Source organism: Plectropomus leopardus, chromosome 17 (assembly GCF_026936395.1).
Source record: "Plectropomus leopardus strain MGB_pleo_1.0 chromosome 17, ASM2693639v1, whole genome shotgun sequence".
Lineage (NCBI taxonomy): Eukaryota > Metazoa > Chordata > Actinopteri > Perciformes > Serranidae > Plectropomus > Plectropomus leopardus.
This window is the reverse complement of record NC_142192.1, coordinates 6,717,230-6,736,057: the sequence shown is the minus strand read 5'-3', so window position 1 is coordinate 6,736,057 and position 18,828 is coordinate 6,717,230. Positions and strand designations below refer to the sequence as shown.

Sequence of the window (18,828 nt, the reverse complement as noted above, 5' to 3'; positions counted from 1 at the left end):
ACAAAGCATGTGAATGGTTAATAAAACCCATGCTGTGGAGTGTATTTAGTGCAAGCAGGAGCTGGTAAAAGCCTGTGCAGACTGACGTCAACTTAGCAAAGCAACGGTAGATCAATACCCAAATCTTGAGTTTACTGCAAGACTCATTCGCTAGATCTTTACACAACAAGAATATAAAATCAGCAACTAGTGATGAAATGGTTAGTAAATTAATGGATTTGTTGATAAAAGTAAATTAATTCATAACAGTATTTATTGTTAAGTTGTTTTTTATTCCGAAAATTCAAAAATTTAACTCATTCCAGCTTCTGAAATGTTAAAATTTGTTGCACTGACTGTTTTGATACGAGAGCTGAAAACAATAGTCCATTAATTGATTAATTTATTGATGAAAGAAGTATTTGGCAGCTTTTTTTTACAGTTCTGTTGTGTAGTGAAAATAATCAGCTGCAGCCTTAGTTTGTTCAGTCAAGAGAAAATTAATCTGTAACCATTTTGATAATTATTATTTTGTAAGTGAAAATATTTTTTAAAAAAAAAGAAATCATTGTTAATACATTTTCAATTTGGGCTCCCTGTGATTGACATCTTTCACTGTTTCTAACAGGTTATTGACCAAACGATTAAGTAGTCAATCAAGAATATAGACGACATGATCATCAGAAAAAAAATATTAATTGCAGCTCCAAATAAAATCACTTTTAGGTTTTGGTCTATTGCCGTTTGTTGGAGCCCTAACAATGTGTTCGCATGTTGTTGTACAACATAAAACTGTAAGAAGAGACAGCATTCTGACTCATTTTTTGGAAAAATACAGTCCAAAATGAACTTTTCAGCACTTTAAAAAGTATACATGGTGCCACTGTTCTTATTTTAACTGGCCTAAATTGTCAATGTACATTTTCATAGAATTAGGCCAGTGTTTACACAACTTTACAAATGCCACCTCTTTTTGTATAGCAGTGTGCCAGGCATCCAGTTAGCAGCCTGTTTGATACGGAGCCATTGTTTTGTTTTTGATTTGGTAGGCGCATGGTTAAAAAAAAAAAAAAGAGCAGCCAGTGGTCAGCAGGGATAAAGTTGCACAGACAAAAGCGACAGCAAAAAGGCTGTTTAGTGTCATTGTTTGTGGCTCGTGATGCAGGTGACTGTGATTTACGCACCAAAGACACATTTGAACTGTATCTGCTGCCTCGCTGATGCTAACTTTGTTGTGATGAAAGTGTGGTAGCACGGCTGCAGAAAAAAACTGTTGCTGGCATGGTCCTCCGACCTGAAGATTTGCATGGCAGCGCCCGAGGGAGCGCAAATTAAACATTCAAACGGTCTCTCCAGTCCAGTTCATTCTGTGGCTCGTTTGTTTTTAAGCAAGACCCGGAACATGCTAAAAACAGTCCTCCAGGAGCCGTTTTCCTCCACGCTTTAGTGGAAATTCAAAGTGGACAGCAGACGCAATATTCAGTTAAAATTACCAGTCTGTGATTCACATTATGACCAGGCGTGTTTTGCTGCGGCCGGGCGTGAGTGTGTGCAGTGTGTCTGACGTCAGTGTCAGAGTTGTGACTCTAACCATGAGGCAGGCAGTGACCCAGCCAGGTCCTTAAGTGGCTTCGCCTCATTCAGTAGCCAGGGTATTTTTGGCATAGTAGTGAGTGACACACTTATCGTAATGGGTCGTCCAGGGTGCCAATGGTCAGCCTGAATAAGCATCCTTCTCGGCGGCGTGAGCCTAGCCTCGGCAACGTGATGTAACCGATCACTGTCTTGCCTCCAATGCTGACGGAGGAGTCTCGGCCCACTAACACACCGACTGGCTTATCTCCGAGCAGGAGCGGAGAGCAGCTTTTTGCTCTTTCCCCCAGAGCGCTCCCGGTTGAAGTGCTTGTGTAACCTGAGCACCATGGCCATTCTTGCACTGTACTCACATTGTGGCCTTAAATAAGCCACACTGCTGTTTATTATGGGATGTTAGTAGACCATAACTGTAAACACTCTTTGCAAAGGTAATGCATTTTAACAAAGAGCTGGTAAGCATTAAGCTGTAACTGGATATATTTCATTCCATTTCAAAATGCTTGATATTTGAAGAAGTGATTTGTATGTGAAGAGGAATTTGAACAGAGACTGGTCAATCATAAGCTGGAGTATCAGTTGAAATACAAAGTTTTGATGCCAATACAAAAACAATACCTTTTCAATGTATTATTGCTTTTCTACAAAATATTGTAATATTTCTAATAACACTATCAAAGTACTTAAAGAGGAGCTACTTTAATTTTCTAAATTTGCACGTTATTCCTGTGGTTTAAGACTGTCCAAAAATGTAGGTACACATACCCAACTCTCCCTAATCTGGAAACTAGATATCTAAAACTCAAATTTGTGATGTCATTTAGTAAAAGAGCTGCTGCATAGACAGAGAATAGTAAAAGATGTTGCGGATGAAACTGAGAGCACCTATGGTATATGGGTACATTTTCTGTTTCAGTACTGAGAACACTACAATATAATAAAGCTCATTTGTTTTTGTTTTTTTTTAAAAAAGGCTCCCAGACTTTATACTCGATGACATCACAAGTTTGCGACTCACTTCTCAGATTTCTAGCGTTGAGAGAGAGTAGCTCATGTTCACAAATATTGATTGGACTTTCCTCAGTTAGGATTAACGTCTTGGAATTCTTAATTAATGTGGTGCTCCCCTTTAAACTTAAAATAATGTTTCGATACAACTGATCAAGAACTTTTCCCTATAAGTGCTGTCGTCAAAAATATTAATTTATTAATAGATATCGATTGAAAGCGTTTCAGTTCAGATTTTCTAAAGTATGGATACATTGGTGCCAGCTGCACTTACAGCTCTCTTTTATTGTTTCCTACCGTCATTCTGCTGTTCTCTGCTACTAACCAGGAGAAGAAGTTTTGTTGTTGTCACGTTAGTCTTGTTGTATTTATCTTAAAATGAAAATTTAACTTGTATGCCTTTTTTTTTAAAAAAAAAAATTTTGCTCATGGTATCAATATTCATTTTTAGGGTGTTAGAAAGTGCTAGAAATTTCAGTATTGTGATAACAATACTTCCAAATTATCCTGAACTTCTGTAATTTTGATACAAATCTGGAACTGTATCATCCAAGAATAAGTAAATATGATTCTCACAAATATTTGATGCCAGCTTTCAGTTGTTGACAGTTTATATTACTCTGCACTATGGAAACATTTTGCTCATTGCCCAAAAAGTGTTTGGTACTTACCCTAGTTCTTCATCAAATGGTTTCCCAGCCTCAGAAATTTATTTTTTGCTAGATTTTGAGCATTTATCACCTCCTTAACCATGTGCAAAAGACAAGACTTTCCAGTTTCTGCTGTGTCTGCAGGTGCAGCATACATCATTCAGAGTTTAGTATCATTTCGCTGTTTAGCAATGAACATCTGGGTCGCCTTCGACCGTTTCTCTCCACTACGTGCACTATTACCACCTGCCCCGCTGCACTCAACCCCTCTGAGCTCCCAGTACACAAAGGCCCCGTCTCACTCCTGGGAATCAGCACTGTCACCTGGAAATATAAGTTTGGCCTGACAGGTTGACAGGCGGCAGTCAGGGCGGATGTTCACTCTCTTGTACCTCCAACCTGAACATCACAGTGACAGGCCAGGCAGCAGCAGGCAGTCCTCTCTCTTTTTTTTTATCAGGCAATAACTGGACAGTCTCAGCAAGCTACTCTGATCTCCCCAACGGGGGATTTTTTTTTTTCACAGAGCACACTGGGCCTGTCAGTACAGTGCTGGGAACCAGTTAACACCTTGCAGCTATGTTTTTATTCAACACCAAGCATTCACTCCCATGTACTAATCACCGCTGTCAAACTGGAATTAATCAGCTAAGCTTCTCCTCAAGAAAAAAATGTCGCTCTGATGTTTAGTGACATTTAGCTAAAATGCATATGGCTTTTTTTTTTTTTCATCTTGCAAAGGCCCCTTTGACCATTAGAAATGAATATAGCAGGTGTGTTCAAGGCTGTTTTTTTTGTCTTTTACCGTGCTGAATTCATGAGTAGTAAAGCATGCTATCAAGTTTTTTTGCATCCTGTAGATAATTTGATTTTCTTTTGCACTTTGCAAAATGAATAACTTCACCGTTGAATTCATAAATCATCACTGAGTCACTGAGGGGTAGCACAGCAACATAGCATCCGACTTCCATAAAGAGAGAATGGGTTAAATCAAAGCGGGGGAGATATTCTGACTTTTGGCTCCTGGTATGAGTCCAACTGAAAGTTCATTTTTGACAAAAAACTTAGCTCAAGATCCACTTATTAGCTTTTTGTGGAACTTTAAACCATATTTTACAGTAAGGCTGCACAGTATTTACAAGAAATGATAATACAATTATTTTTGACAGATATTGATATAAGATATAAATCACAATTTTTGCATTTAATTTCATTTTCATCTCTGGAAAAAAAAAATAGAAATGTTGATGATGTAAAGTTTTTCTACAGTTTGTACTTAAATCTTTTTCTTCATTTTTGGAATATAATCTTCAGGGCACGTCGTCTCTGTAGCACCACATGGCTTCATTTATGATGGTATGTTGTGACACATTTTACCTTATCAAAATACTGCAGCTGATGCGATTTGATAATATTTCAATTAATTGTGCAGCCCTATTTCACAGTCTTCTTTAAGAGATGGAATTGCTAAGTTCTCATGGCAATAGTTGATAAAGATGCATTTCAAAGTTCTGAAAAAAGCTATGAAGTAGACGTTGAGTTATGATTTTCTTTTGTTAAACTGTGTTGCCATTTACTTAACTTAACCGTGCAGATCTCTCTATGTGTCACCTACCTCTGCTTGGTTTTGGGGAAAGGGTGAAAAATGCAAGGGGCCATCTGAACAGCAGTGTTTCCCACCCTTATATCTCACAGATGCAGAGGTTTTTTTTATTTTTCGTCTTGTGTTTTTTTTTTTTTTTGTTGTTGTTTCTGTTGTTCTCACTCACCTCAAATAGCCTTGGATGTTTTCCCTCATCTCTCAGAGATGTGAAAGTCGATTTTGTCATGCAAGTTCCCATCTCCCTCTCCTCCCTGAACATCTTTTAGATTCTTTGGAACAGCTGGGTGAACATCTGGGCGAGTAGGGTGCTGCTGCCTCTGCTCGGTGTGGATGATAGCAGCAAGCAGGCGCAAGCCAGGTCCTCCCTGCTTTCATCCAGAGTCACGCAGCGGACAGCTCAGTGTCTCGGGTTGATGCAGTGGGAAGGCAGACTAATTGCTTAAATGAGAACATAGCAATTTTGGTTGTTTTTTTCCTAGAGCTTCTTACTTAATCTCAGGTTCGGAGCTTTTCTTTTAAATGTGTGCGTACCTTTGCTTATCTGTGTTCCCTCTCCAAATTCAGAGGTTTCTGCAGATTCATGAATAAAACACAGGTGGAACTCTCCTTGAGTTCTTTTTTTCCTCAGCAAGTTTGTGACATAATCTTTCGATCCGTTCAGAGCTGATCAGATCAGACTGATGGATGAGAGGAGCTGCTGCTGCGTGTGAATGCAAACTTTTAGACCCAGTAGAGTGAATGGTTAAGTTTCTCTATCAATGCACCTGACATTTTACTGCTCCATCTTTCCCTGAGTACACTCTGCGGTCCAACACTTGCAGTGCAAAACCGAATTGTTATGTTTCAACAGCATTCCTAATGAGGGGACAAGCTTCAAAAATGAAAGATCTATTTGTGGCGGCTGATGTTTTAATCGTGGCAGGCCACCACAAATAGATTGATGTGTGGGAAAACCCTATACTTGCACATGGATAGTTTCCTTGACAACTCATTTTATTAAGTAGTCTAGATAAGTGGTTCCCACCTGGTCCAGTCCCAGTGTTTAGGTTTCTCCTTATTCTTTAGGTCAAGGTCCACACATTATAAATGATATTTAAATTTATTTCATAAAATGTAAACAACAGGTTGGTTTAGAACACAAACAAATAAAACATAATGCCAGAATAAACAGAAAAATCACTTCAAAATAAAAGCTCTTGGCCAGAAATTCACCGTACTTAAAAAATTAAGTGTGTTTTTCTTTACAAACTTGACGCGTTCCCAAGACGACCTACTCTTTGAATGCGACCCATCAGTTGGGAACCACTGGTCTAGATGGTTTTAATGCTTTTGTGAGAATTTAATAGGTTTTATGTCCTAAAGTGTTGTCCTAAAGCGGAATGTTTTGGGGTTTTTTGGACTGTTGGATGGACAAACGATTATTATGTCTTGCTTTTACAGTATTTAGATGCACCCCGACACTGTGTTGATACCCAGCCCTGGTGCCTGTTATCTCTGAGTGTACCTACCTCTGCATTCAGTTTAAAGTTTCTAGTCCTGAGAAGTGTTGTCAGCATGACTCTTGGTACAGCTGGGAAAATCAGTGAAAGTGGCTGAGAAACACTGTCGCTTGGCTTGGAGAAAACTACTTAACCCTTCACTTCTGCCGTGGGAGCGCTATAAGACCGGTCATACTGGGCAGCTCCCGCTGTGAATGTGCATAACAGCAGTTATGTGATGAAGTAGCTCAGAAATCTCACCTCTCAAATTGACGTCGGTGGTAAAGTGTCTGGATATCCTGTCCCTTCTCTGACATGTGATGTGTGCGTCTCCGCCACCATACGAGGGCGGCCTTAGCCGGCGTGTGTTCGTGCTGGTGTGTTGCGTGTCGTGGGGCTTTAACGCAGAACAATGGTGTGTGCGCTGAGCCGAGGCCATGTGGCCGTGTGGCGGATTAAATTAGCAGCAGTTGTTTATCGTCTGCCCCCCTCCCTGGCCCCCCACCCCTCCCTGGTCCATCTGCTCCGCTCGGCCCCGTAGACTCCAGCTCCGCTCTCAGGCACTGCTCCAGAACCCCCCCAGTCACCCTCCCCAACCCCTTACAAATCCCTATCCCCATGTCTCACACACACACACACACACACACACACACACACAGTTTTTGAATAGTTGCAATATCCACCAGCAGCCCAGTCATGACACAATATACTCAGTGCAACCTCTTCTGCCAAGAGTGCTCTGGCGTTCCTCTATGCAGATTAGCCACGTGCTAATTGTGGTTATTTATTTATTTTTTATGGAAGAGAAAAAAAGGGAGGGGAAGAATTTCCTCCAGACATTGATGAGATGACTGAGCAGAAAAAAAGAGACAGTGCTGTTGGTTGAGATGCCATCCGGTGGGCATGTTCGAGACTTGTTGCTGCACATGGAAAGTTAGTCCTAAACCTATAATCTGTGTTGAGTAGGGAACGACATATCAGCATATATTTAGTAAAAATCTGGTAACAAAAGGTTATTTATCCCTGAAGTGATTCCCATGAGAGGTATTTAGTAAACGCTGATTAGTGTGTTTAAAGTGCCGTCCTTGGTCTTAAAGAAAGTTTTAGAAATTTACATCTGAAATCTGTGTCACAATTTTAATTTTTTAGGAGTACTCATATTGATTTTTAAATTCATAATTTGATTCATGCAAATATTTTGCTTTACTTTCACAAATGGTGAAAATAAGAAAAAAATATTGGCTCATGTCACATTATTTGATTCCAACATCTCGGAACTTGAATGTTTTTTTTTTTTCTATTTCATATCTATGAAAATAATATACCATTGACCTTTTGAAACAAACATCAGCCTTTCAGCCGAGACCGTTGTAGAAACAGACGAGTGGGTTGTTGCAAATGTTTTTTTTCACGTGCCTTTTGATCTTCATCCGTCAGGGAATCTCCCTACACATCATAACTACAGACTGTTGTTAGTCACATGCATTTTATAATATAAACATGAAAAAAAGAAGTAATATTCTGGAAGTATTTAGATTTTGATCTAGGGCTGAATAGTACTGAGGGCAAAAAGTACTCATATGTTTTTTTTTCCCATATGCAATGGAAAAAAGGTCCGCTAATTAAATAGTGAGTTGCGATTTACATGATTAGGATGAAAAATTCAGGTACTTGCTAGCTTCTTTTGTTTAATATACTAACACAATAAATAGTGTTGGAATGATTGTAACTACCGAAAAAGCTTTTAAAATAAACCGATTGCTCGTCTTTTTTGTCAGACCAACTGGACTTTCATCTGTTAAAGGTCCAGTGTGGGATTTTTGGGGATATGCTGGCGGACGTTAAATACAAGTATTTTTTTTTCTTTAGTGTATAGTTACCTGAAAAAAAGAATCTTTGTGTTTTCCGTAGCTTAAAATGAGCCGTTTATATCTAAACAGGGAGTAGGTCCTTATCCACAAAGTCCATCATGTTGCATCGCCATGTTTCTACAGTAGCCCAGAATGTACAAATCATACACTGGCTCTAGATAAGGCCATTTGTGTTTTGGCATTTACACGTCAGCCACTGTAATTAGCAGCCCGTCCACATTAAGCAGTGTTGTTTTTATTGTGAAACAGCTTTATTCAGTTTTTTAATATAATGCAATGTGTTTGGAGAAAAAGAGACCTCTGTGGATAATTGGGGTCCTGGTAAAAATCTCCTAAACATCTGAATCAGAAAAGTATCTGCGGCAAGCTGAATAGTGGTGGATAAACACTGAATTTGTACTGTGAAACTGCTTTATTCAGTGTTTTTACCAATTTAAATAACAGTTGTAATTGTTTTGGAGAGGAAGACACCTCTGTGGATAATTTGGCTCCTGGTAAAAACCTGGTAAAAAAAGTAAGCACGGAAGAATTTTTTTAACTGGGGGAAGTTTCAGCAGGTTAAAATCTGCAATCCTCACTGCTACATGCCACTTAATCCCTTAAATTTTACACACAGAACTAAGGGTGATAACTATCAATCGATGATCGATTAATCTGTCATTAAGAATTTAATCAAATGTGAAATTAAATTGATTAATCAATAGACTGTAATTCTAAATTTAAACCTTTAATTGTAACTGAAGTGAAGTAACTGAAATGAGCTAAGTTTTTCCAGCCTGTGGCAGTTGGCAGGTCTCCATGTCAGACCTTGATTGTTGTTATTTGTGTTTAAAAGCACAAGGACCCAGACTTTGACTGTGCTCTACTGTTGCATGCCTTATCGTCTTTCCACTGTGTCTATCTTGCCCTCACCACCGCCAGCCCCTGACATTTTCCTCTGTTACACCAGAAATCACCACTGATTTCCACTAACAAAGTTTGACCATTTTGAAGGTTTAACTAAAGTAGGAAAACTAACTGAATCTCTTTATTTAATGTTGAATATTGAGGTTTTAATATTTTCCCAGCCTTGTACCTTATATATACATATAAAAGAATTCTACTTTTTAATCAAATTTTATCGGTTATGATTATACTGCAAGCTCAGACTTGTGGAAGAACGTGGGAAAATGAACTCAGACGCTCAAGGTCTTTACTCAACAGCACCAGTGTGCTTTAGTTTTGGCGTCACACTCCTAAAGAGCCTCTCATTCTATCACTAAGAAAAAGAGGAACAGAGCTTTCTATAGCAGTCCCTGACCTCTATACACAAGATGCAGCAGAGGTTGTTTAAAGCGTGCACACTCACAAACGCCTCAGCCAAAGCTCTTTGGGATCTTGGAGGATGCGTAACGGTGTGTCAGATGTGAACAATTTAAAACGCTGGTAAACAGATCAATGAAGGCCTGAGAACGAGACTGGCCACAGCTCCATCCCAGCCTGCAGCACACAGATGTGTTTACATGATCGAAGGAGGCCAAGGAGTGAAAAAACAAGACCTCTGGAGCAGGTTTAACAAGAGCTGAGGGATATGGAAATTAACATTTTCACGATAACAATTTTCATATCAGTTGATATAGATAATTATCATGATAAATGTCAAATTATTATTTCCTTTATGTTTATACGCTTATCTTTGCCCCTCAGTGAAAGTTTAACAAAGCAGACAGTACTTTGTGATTTAGATTATAAACCAATGTATTCTTTATTATTACCACATGACAAACATGTGCCTTATAGCCAGACTTTACATAAATCTGAGGTTGATTCAATTACAATCAAAATAGTGTCAAAAAATAAAATGAAATACATACGCAATTACATTTCTGTTCAGCAGTATAGTAACCCCTCTGTACCAACGGTTTAAGAGCTTTTGTAAGTGTTTCAGTTGAAGGTGAAGAAATGAAAATCACAACTGTGGTTAGTATCTCTGTACAAATTTTTAAACACTCAGTTTGTAAGTTCTGCTGTTTCTCAATCAAAACATTAACAAAAGACATTTGATGACATGAAGTTAAGTCTTCTTACAGCCACCATTGCTGATGGAAATGTGACTGTGGCAGAATTTCATGTTAATCGACAAGAAATGTATTAAAATTTGTATGCTTGTTATGTTTACTTTTATTTATACATGCTATATAATTTCAATGTAATGAAACAGACCCATTAGGCTGACCTTTTGTTTTGATGGTAATGGTATTGTTATGTGGCGAATTTTTATTGTGGGGTGATCAATTACATTTGCTAATCGAGTAATCAACCAGCTTAAGGGCTGCTGCGCATTTGTGTGTGATATAGGGTGATAGAGAAAGGGAAGACTATTTCAAGCATTGTTTCTGTTATTTGTTAATAACTCAGAACGCTGCAGGTCGGGCAATATCACTGGATGCAAATCAAGTGCTTCACTACAGTTGCCAGCTGCTGTTAACCACGCTCAATCCCTCTCATTTGTGTCCTAGTCTGACAGCTTATTTAATGCTGAAAGCGTTGGTCGATGAAAAGGCAAGGAACACTAGCCTCATTTGTGCCGGGCACTTTACACTTCCTTGCAATTTCATCCACCATTTAGGCAGGCCTAAATTTGAAGTATTCGAGTACTGATTCTTGAAATTGATTACCATGACGAGGCATTGGGGTCCGCCCTAATATAATTATATTGAACATTTTTTTGAAAATTGGTTATATTTCTATTTAGAAAAATGAAATTAAGATCATTTATGTTCAGTTGCCCAGCACTAGGTTTAGCATCGTGGATTCTACAGATTTTTACTGGGTTGCAGACCACATACTTTTAAAACCATCCTGACATGCTATGAATGTTATTACAGAAGTTGTACCTATTTATTGTGCACATGTTGGTAATTTAGTATTTGCTGTTATCCATGAACTGTAAATATCCGTCTAGGAGCTGGTAACCCATACAAAAGAGTTGTATTAATTTGAATAGCAGTGTGTAAATTGACTTTTTTTCCCATCGGATCACCACTGCTATCTGCGTCTTATGAGTGGTTTGAGTGAGACATGAGAGAGAAGAGTGGGTTGTTTTGGGAGCGTCAGCACTGATTCTCCACGTGGCTCGGGGAGCTGGAAACCCTGATTGTAGTCGAGCTGTACTTTCCACCTCTCTCCCCGCTGGGCTGACGCCTGAGCTGTCAGGATCCTTAATGGAAAAGCGGGCACTGCAGGCCAGTGTAGAAATATTCTCACCGTCGGCGAAATATCGACCGAAATTGGCGAGGAAAAAGGTTGATTGTTTTATGGCCTGGTCATCGCTGGGAGATTTTTGTCCAAATGAGAAATAGATTTTACCTTTAGTGTTGCTGTTCTGTACTTTGTTAGCATACCAGTCATTTTTCATGTGGATTGGAGGACGTTAGCGGGTGATTCGGGCCTCGACGGCACACTTTATGGATGACACAGGAGGCTCTATCTAACTGCTTAAGCAGCTCATTAGGAAAGAGCTATAGCATATTTCTATCCAGAGAAAAGATTTGCTCCTGCTTTTGTTTGTGGGAATGTGGGGACTTTTCTTTGTTGTTTGCCATAATTGGACAAATACAACTGTCTCAAATGTATTGAAAAGTGGCAACAAGGTGGCTTGTGCTTCATCTGTCATCATCTTTCAGCTGAGTGTGTGTTGTGCGGACTCCAGTCATGGTGTGATGTCAGGTGGGGGTGGTATCCTTCCTTGCAGACTGGGGTTAAAAGTGCATTAGAGGTCACATGAGAGTGCCTACCGGGGCCTGTTACCTCTCCCCCCCCCCAAGGTGCGGTCGGTAATGACCCTTGGGAACGTAGTAACACCCCCCTCTGTCTCTTTCCCTCCTTCCCTCCACACACACACACACACACACACAACATAACACACAACATAACACATACACATACTCCTGAACCTGGAGGAGCTCAGGAGAGTGTGGCCTGGGGGAGGCTACAGGGAAAACCTGGAGTGGAATATGTTATCTTGGATAATGTTGGTTGACCGCCCTGACAGCCTGTTGATCCCCCACCCAGCACCACCACCAACACCTACAGGCCCCCCCAACACACACACACACACACACACATACATATTCTCACACACACACACCACTCTCCTGCTGAGCCACCCCCCACCCGACCTCCTCTCTCTCTTTGCAGCACTGTCATTCATAGAGTGCCAAAGCCTGCTGCTTTATTAAAGCCCAGGAAGAGCAAGGCCTGGCCCAGGTTCAAACAGCAGTGCAGCTGGGACCTGTTACATTTTCGGCAGACTGCCCTCTCCGTCTCGCTGGCTATAAATAGCCCTGGTGGTTGTCTCCCTTAACCAAGGAAAAGAGGTTTTTGGGGGAGGAAAAAAAACACACACACAGATTAATAACCGTGGGAAGCAATGAAAGCTTTGTGTCTGCTGCCCGAGGTCAGCAGGCCAGGAGGTGTTGCTACTTCAAAGCCCCCATTGTGGCCCGTACTTCCAGACGCCGCTGCGGTGGGTTTGATGGGAACACACGGGCTGCCAGCGGTGTGATGAGTTGATGGCATCCGATCGTGCCAACCAGGCAGACAATCTGACAGGCTCTGGCTCCATTTTTTTTTTGTTGGATTTCCAGGGAATGACCAGTTCATTTTGGTTCAGTGGAATTCCATATTTTAATTATATTTATTTTTTGTTACCCTGGAGGGTGTGTATTGTGTTTGAGGGGATTCCACCAAGCTCATCTCTTATGTACACACACAGCATCAGACACTTTATGACCTTGGCTCCAGCTGTTGACAGGCGAGGCCGCCTCATTTACACACACACACACACACACCCTCCCCTTCTCTTCCTCTGCTTTCCCTCCCCGACTCTCCAGCCAGAAAGTCCGTCTGGCCTTTAGCATCGCCTGCCCGGGCCATGTGGATCTCCCCGCGTCCAAGCTGGCCAAGGTCAGCCCCCACCACCAACCCCGGCCTCCCGTCCTTATGCGTCTCCGGCTGAGGGGTGGGCCAGCTCCAGTCACCGCAGACACTTCCACTTCCTTAAGCTTATTTTCATAGAAACCCTCCCCAACGTCTCCGCTGTAACAGTATCCACCCACTGGCACAATGATCTCCTGGGCAGGGAAACACTCCTGGCGGATATAGTGGGCTCATTCATTCATTCATGGCCAATTTTTTCCCTTTCTAGTAGGAAAGTAAATCCACTACTGTTTTTTTCCCTCCCCCTTCTGCTTTTTGTTCTATATTTGCTTGATTATACTGTGACCGGTTTATAAGATGATGCGCGCAAGACACATTGAAACGGTAGAGTCATCATTTGCGTTCATTGCTGAGTAATGTTTTTTTCAAGAAAAGCCACTAAAAAGGTCCCGAAATAACTCTAGCTTTCTCATGTTTTCCTGTCACATCACTGGATTCTGAATGATACTTTTTGGGTTGCATCATTATAGAGCTTGTTAGGGTGTGTGACTGCACAGCCTGACACGAGCAATAGACAAACCATATCCATCAACCCCAAAACCAGTGACAGACAAGAAAATCAAACCTTTTTCATATAGTTATAAAGCCAAAATTGCCACCCCATCTACTCTTTTTAGCTCATTGAGACATTACCAAATTTTCTCTGTGTCCTGCAGCCTCCAAGCCCAATGGACCAGGTAGGGAAGATGCGCAGCCAGCCATATGGAGGACCGAACCCCTACTCCCAGCAGCAGCAAGGGCCTCCCACAGGGCCTGGACCCCAGCAGGGGGGCTCTTACCCAGGGCAGGGCTATGGACCTCCAGGCCCTCAGAGGTATCCTATGGGGATGCAGAACCGAACACCTGGCGCTATGGGCGGCATTCAGTACAGTCAGCAGGTCAGTAAATGTTATCACAACTTACATTTCTATGTGGTGGAAAGTCTTCTTTGTGATTTCAGTGTAACTTTCTCCAGTCTGTTTATTAGAACTTTCAGCCAAATCTGAAAAACTTTTGAAAAAGATGGACTGTTGATTAGGGTTAGGCCAATGTAAAGACTTTGATATTAAGAGCTACCAGGTGTCGTACTTTACTCCACAGCAAACAGGTTTTAGACTATCACATAACATTGCGCAACATCGTACCTCTTTGTATAACTGAAAACCATTAAAAATTTGCCTTGTTTCCTCACGTAAACAAACCACTTAAGTGTCAGCTGTGTGCTGTTCGAGGTAATTTAAAGTCGAGTGTATGACCTTATTGTTATTTTTCTATGTTGAACTTTATAAACAGAAAACATGGGTTTTATAATGTAATATTTGCTGGAAATGACATACAAAATAACAAACAGCAAGAAGCTAAGCTTTTTATTAGTGATGGTCACTTAGCTTACTGTAAACCAATAAGTAAATGCTCCTTGGTGATCTTACTTCAGTCAGCTGCTAATTTTCTGTTTTTATTGTGAAATTGCTTAGTTCAACGTCATGAATCAGCCATTCTTCGTCCATTGCAACGCTTTCAAAGCGAGCGACAGGAATACATAAAAATAGGGCATCGGGTAAAAATTCAGCTTGAAACAGCACATCATGTCGCCTTCAGCCAGTCAGGACACCTCTTTCATCAGTTTCAAATCCAAAATGATGCCATATTGGTGCAGTTTGAGTTTTCTTGAGAGACTTCACTTTGCCATGTCTCATCTTGTCACCACAAAAAACACACTATCTTTCTCGTAAAGAAACACAATGTATGCCTCTCGTCCCTTTTTTTTTATTTGCTGAAATTGCTGTTGCCATGCACACGAGTGGTTTCGTTACTCCTTTCTAAACAGACATAGTTGGAATATTACTTATTACTAATGCAATGCAAGTTGGATTTAGTACCGTAAGCACAAGTTGCTGATTTTGGCTGCCTTTTAATTAGCCAGATGACAGCCATGATGACAAATGCAGGTTTAACTGGTTTGCATAGAAGCAAACCGGTTTAACTCGCACACCAAACCTGTAAAACCAGAAACTGACCAAACTCTACTGTTGATATAACATTAACACATTTATTTCTTATCTTAAATAGAATCGATATATAAGACAGTGCTTTTATAATCAGAGCACTGTGTAATGAGAATTTGAACTCAACTCCCAACTCAACAATTGTGGAGTTGGGAAGGCATCATATTGAAAACAGTTTTAGGTATTTGTCCTCCCCACTTCAGTAAGGAATATTGGCCTGTGACCTGTGGTGCTGTTGGTTAGGCTGAGGAAATGATGGGCAGAGGATTGCAACACCAGACTCAAACCACATCTCTGTCTTTAGTTTAAAAAAACTCTGGTGAAACAAATAAGTTAATAAAAATGAAAGACCTTTAGCCTGAGGAATGAACAGAGCCAATTTGAGCATGTGTGGTACTTAGTCATGATGCAGAGCATGGTTTGAAGTCTGGACCACAAGTTAATAAGTGTTTTTACTTTCCTGTTAATTGAGGCAGTAGAGCGTTTATTTGGTCTGTGACTAAAGGAATGGTGCAAACGGTGGCATACAGTAGATAAAGTGACTTAATGGAGGGAACTCATCTGACCTCAGCGGTGGGGAAGTTTACAGGCATTTAAAGCCAGTTACTTATTCATAGTGAGTAGTCATGATCTGGATATGTTGAGGTTTTATTAGCTCATGCTGAAAACATAGGGTCGAATGAATCTTTAAAGGCACACTATGCTTTTAGCTGAAGGTGGAGCTGATGAATGTAGTTGTGCTTAGAGCATTTTTAAAACATTTTGGGAAATAGGCTTTTTCCTTTCTTGCAAAGAGTCAGATGAGAAAATTGATAATACTCTCATATCTGTCGGTTCAGTGAAGTCCCTTTCCCATTGGACTCAAAACCAACTAACACCCATTAACAACTGGCTTTTGTCTTGCAATAGACATTCATTCTTGGGAAAAATGAATCTGCAGTGTTGGCTCCAGCTCTGAATCATGACGACCTGGTAGATGACCAGTTGTCGCTCCTTTTGCAATGACATGCTACAACTAATTCTGTCTTGGTCCAAGCAGTGATCAAACATTGTTTCAAGTAAGTTAGCACCGAACTTTACAGAGAGGCTGAATAAGTAATAGATGTAAAGAAGTAACCATGTAACATTGTCAATGGCCTCCATGCTGCTCGCTACTGTTAACTTGTACTAAAAACCTCAGCTGTTTTGGTGGGATAAAGGAGCTAGGAGATGGTTAGGTTAGTGTAGCACAAAGACCAGCGAGAGGGGGAAACGACCAACCTTGTTCTGTCCAACTGTGTTGCTCCTGGCCAAGAAATAGCCCTGCATATTACCCTCCATAAAACCACACATTTTTTTAAATGGATCAAACAAAGGAGATAATGATAAGCTAAGCTAACCAGCTAGTTGTTGTAGTTTCATATTCAGCAGACTGATATGAGAGAGGTATGAATCTTTCCATCTGACTTTAAGGGAACAAATTGCCCAACTGTTCCTTTACTGTGTCTGTAGCGGAGACACAGGAAAGTACCATAGATGACACACTGTTTATTGAAGTGGGGTAGCAAAAGGTCTGTTTTAGACTGGACAAGAGTGCTGCAGGGATGACGTTTTTTGTAGACCGCTCCGGAAGTTAACGTCGCCCTGGTTCCGTCGTCAAGAAGCCTGTGGGATTTTTCCGTTGGATTTTGGATACTTGCAGAGAATAAGCTCTGTGGTAAACAAATGTTAATGATACTTCCACGTCTTTTCAGGTCATCTTCACAAATGAACACCTCATTTAGGATTTTTGAAACACAAAATCAATCACCAGAAGTAAAACTCTAACATTAGACAATAAACAAACTACACTGTGGTCACATGACGTAACGTTGCCTCTTCAGGCAACTTTTTTAAGTCACATAACAGCTTCAGTTTTATATCACAGAAGGAGATTCTCTGAAAATCTGGCTTCAAACAAAAACATGTTAAAAACAAAAAAACATAGACTTCAAAATGAGGAATGGAGGAGTGCTGAAATGCTAACTCATCTCCAGGTTTTAGGACTCATTCCTGCAGCACTCTGTACAAACTTGGTCAATAGGGGTGGGAGGAAAAAAAGTCGTTTCGCAGAAAATCTTGATTCTTACCCAACGTGATTCAGGATAAATTCTCAAATGCAAAATATTGAGTTTAGTATGTGAATAAATTGTAACTCAGTGGCAAGAGCACAGTGCAGCACCTGGACGTTGTACAGCGCACACATGCCAGAGTTATCTCGTAGCCTTCCAAAATGTCATAACTTAATAATTAGCTCTGCATGACAAGAATGGAGTATTTTGTTCTCACCAGCTATGTTTCATATTTCATTTCAGTGGTGTAAGAGCCTGAAAAGAGGGCACCCCTTTTCTATTTCTTAGTGTATGATCAATGTTTGAATGGATGATTGATTCTGAATCAAATCATGACACCAAGTGTCAAAATGGAATCAAATTGTAGGATTCCCAAAAATTCATTCCCCTATTGATTATAGTTGATCCAAACATCAGCGTTATTGGAGAGCCCAACAAACGCAAAATGTAATATCTTTTGTACCTGGAACTAAAAAAAAAAACAAGTAAAAACTCTTAGAGGAACAGATTCAAAGAGAGCAATTTTTCCCTGTCTGGTTTATTTTCATGCTCGAGAGCAAAAGTTGGGGAACATCGAGGCTGTGTGCACGGGCACAGTGGGCAGCACTTTCTGACTGCGCGGTCCAATTGAAAACAGCAAACATCCAGTTTGCCGAAGCTACTTACTCATAACTAGGAATAAGACCCTTCTTGAACCCTCTCAGCCAGGCAGTCCGTCTTAACAGACAAATGCATGCAGGGAATCCCGTAGAGTGAAGCCTTTTCTTCCACGTCCGCTGTCTGTGGTCTTGTGCCCATTGTGTGGTGTGATTATCTCATACTGGCCTGCCTGGTGTCTGACCGTGGACTCGATAAGTGCCCTGCAGAGAAGAAAACGGCTTCCCTCCCTTTGTCAGACCGATACAATACAGCCACTTCACGTTGTTTTAAATGTGTGGCGACTCTACTATCTCTTATTCCCTTTGAATTCTTGAGTAGCTGAGAACCCTCCCAAAACAACACGTGGCTTTTTTTCCCTCCTCTTCTTTTTTTTTTTTTTTTTTTTTACTGTGTTTCCTCACAAGGTCAGCGCTTTCTCCTTTCCATGCTCCTTGAGGGTAATGAAACGAAATCGCTGTATTGAAAGGCTTTCTGCGCTCAGGATCGGGTAGAATATGAAAAGCCTCATATTGAAGTTCAAGGAGATGAAGTCAAAACTCAATTTTTATTTCCCCAGCTGTAATTTAAAGCGATCCGCGGCTGAATTCCAACACTTAGATGGTTTTTCTTGTGCGCTCTGACTGATCAGTTTATAGCGAGGAACACACTCTTCTCTCTTGCAGACGCACACAACGGTTGTCTTTCCTTTTTAATCTGTGAGTAAGATGAAGAGATGCTCTGATTACTCCGCTGAGAATGAATGGTAAAAATATCAAAGAGGTGACTTTGGATATTGGGTTATTTTTATGTATTTTTACTGCTTTAGAGGGGCTCCTGTCAGTGCACAGACTGTATTCAGGTGGTGATTGATATTCCACAGAGGGACTCAGAATGGTAAACCTGTAGTAAAACAGAAGAAAGCTGTTTATGTTCACAGGCAGTTCAACTCTGC

At 40.6% G+C, this 18,828-nt stretch overlaps 1 protein-coding gene across 1 annotated transcript in view; it reads left to right on the top strand.

Moving 5' to 3' along the window:
* Nucleotides 1-18,828, top strand: part of arid1ab (AT-rich interaction domain 1Ab) — a 65,515-nt gene that overhangs the window by 11,254 nt on the left and 35,433 nt on the right. Inside the window, exon 2 of the mRNA XM_042507038.2 lies at nucleotides 13,819-14,040. Within this exon, the coding sequence (XP_042362972.2) occupies nucleotides 13,819-14,040 (222 nt within the window). The remainder of the gene's footprint in view (nucleotides 1-13,818; nucleotides 14,041-18,828) is intronic.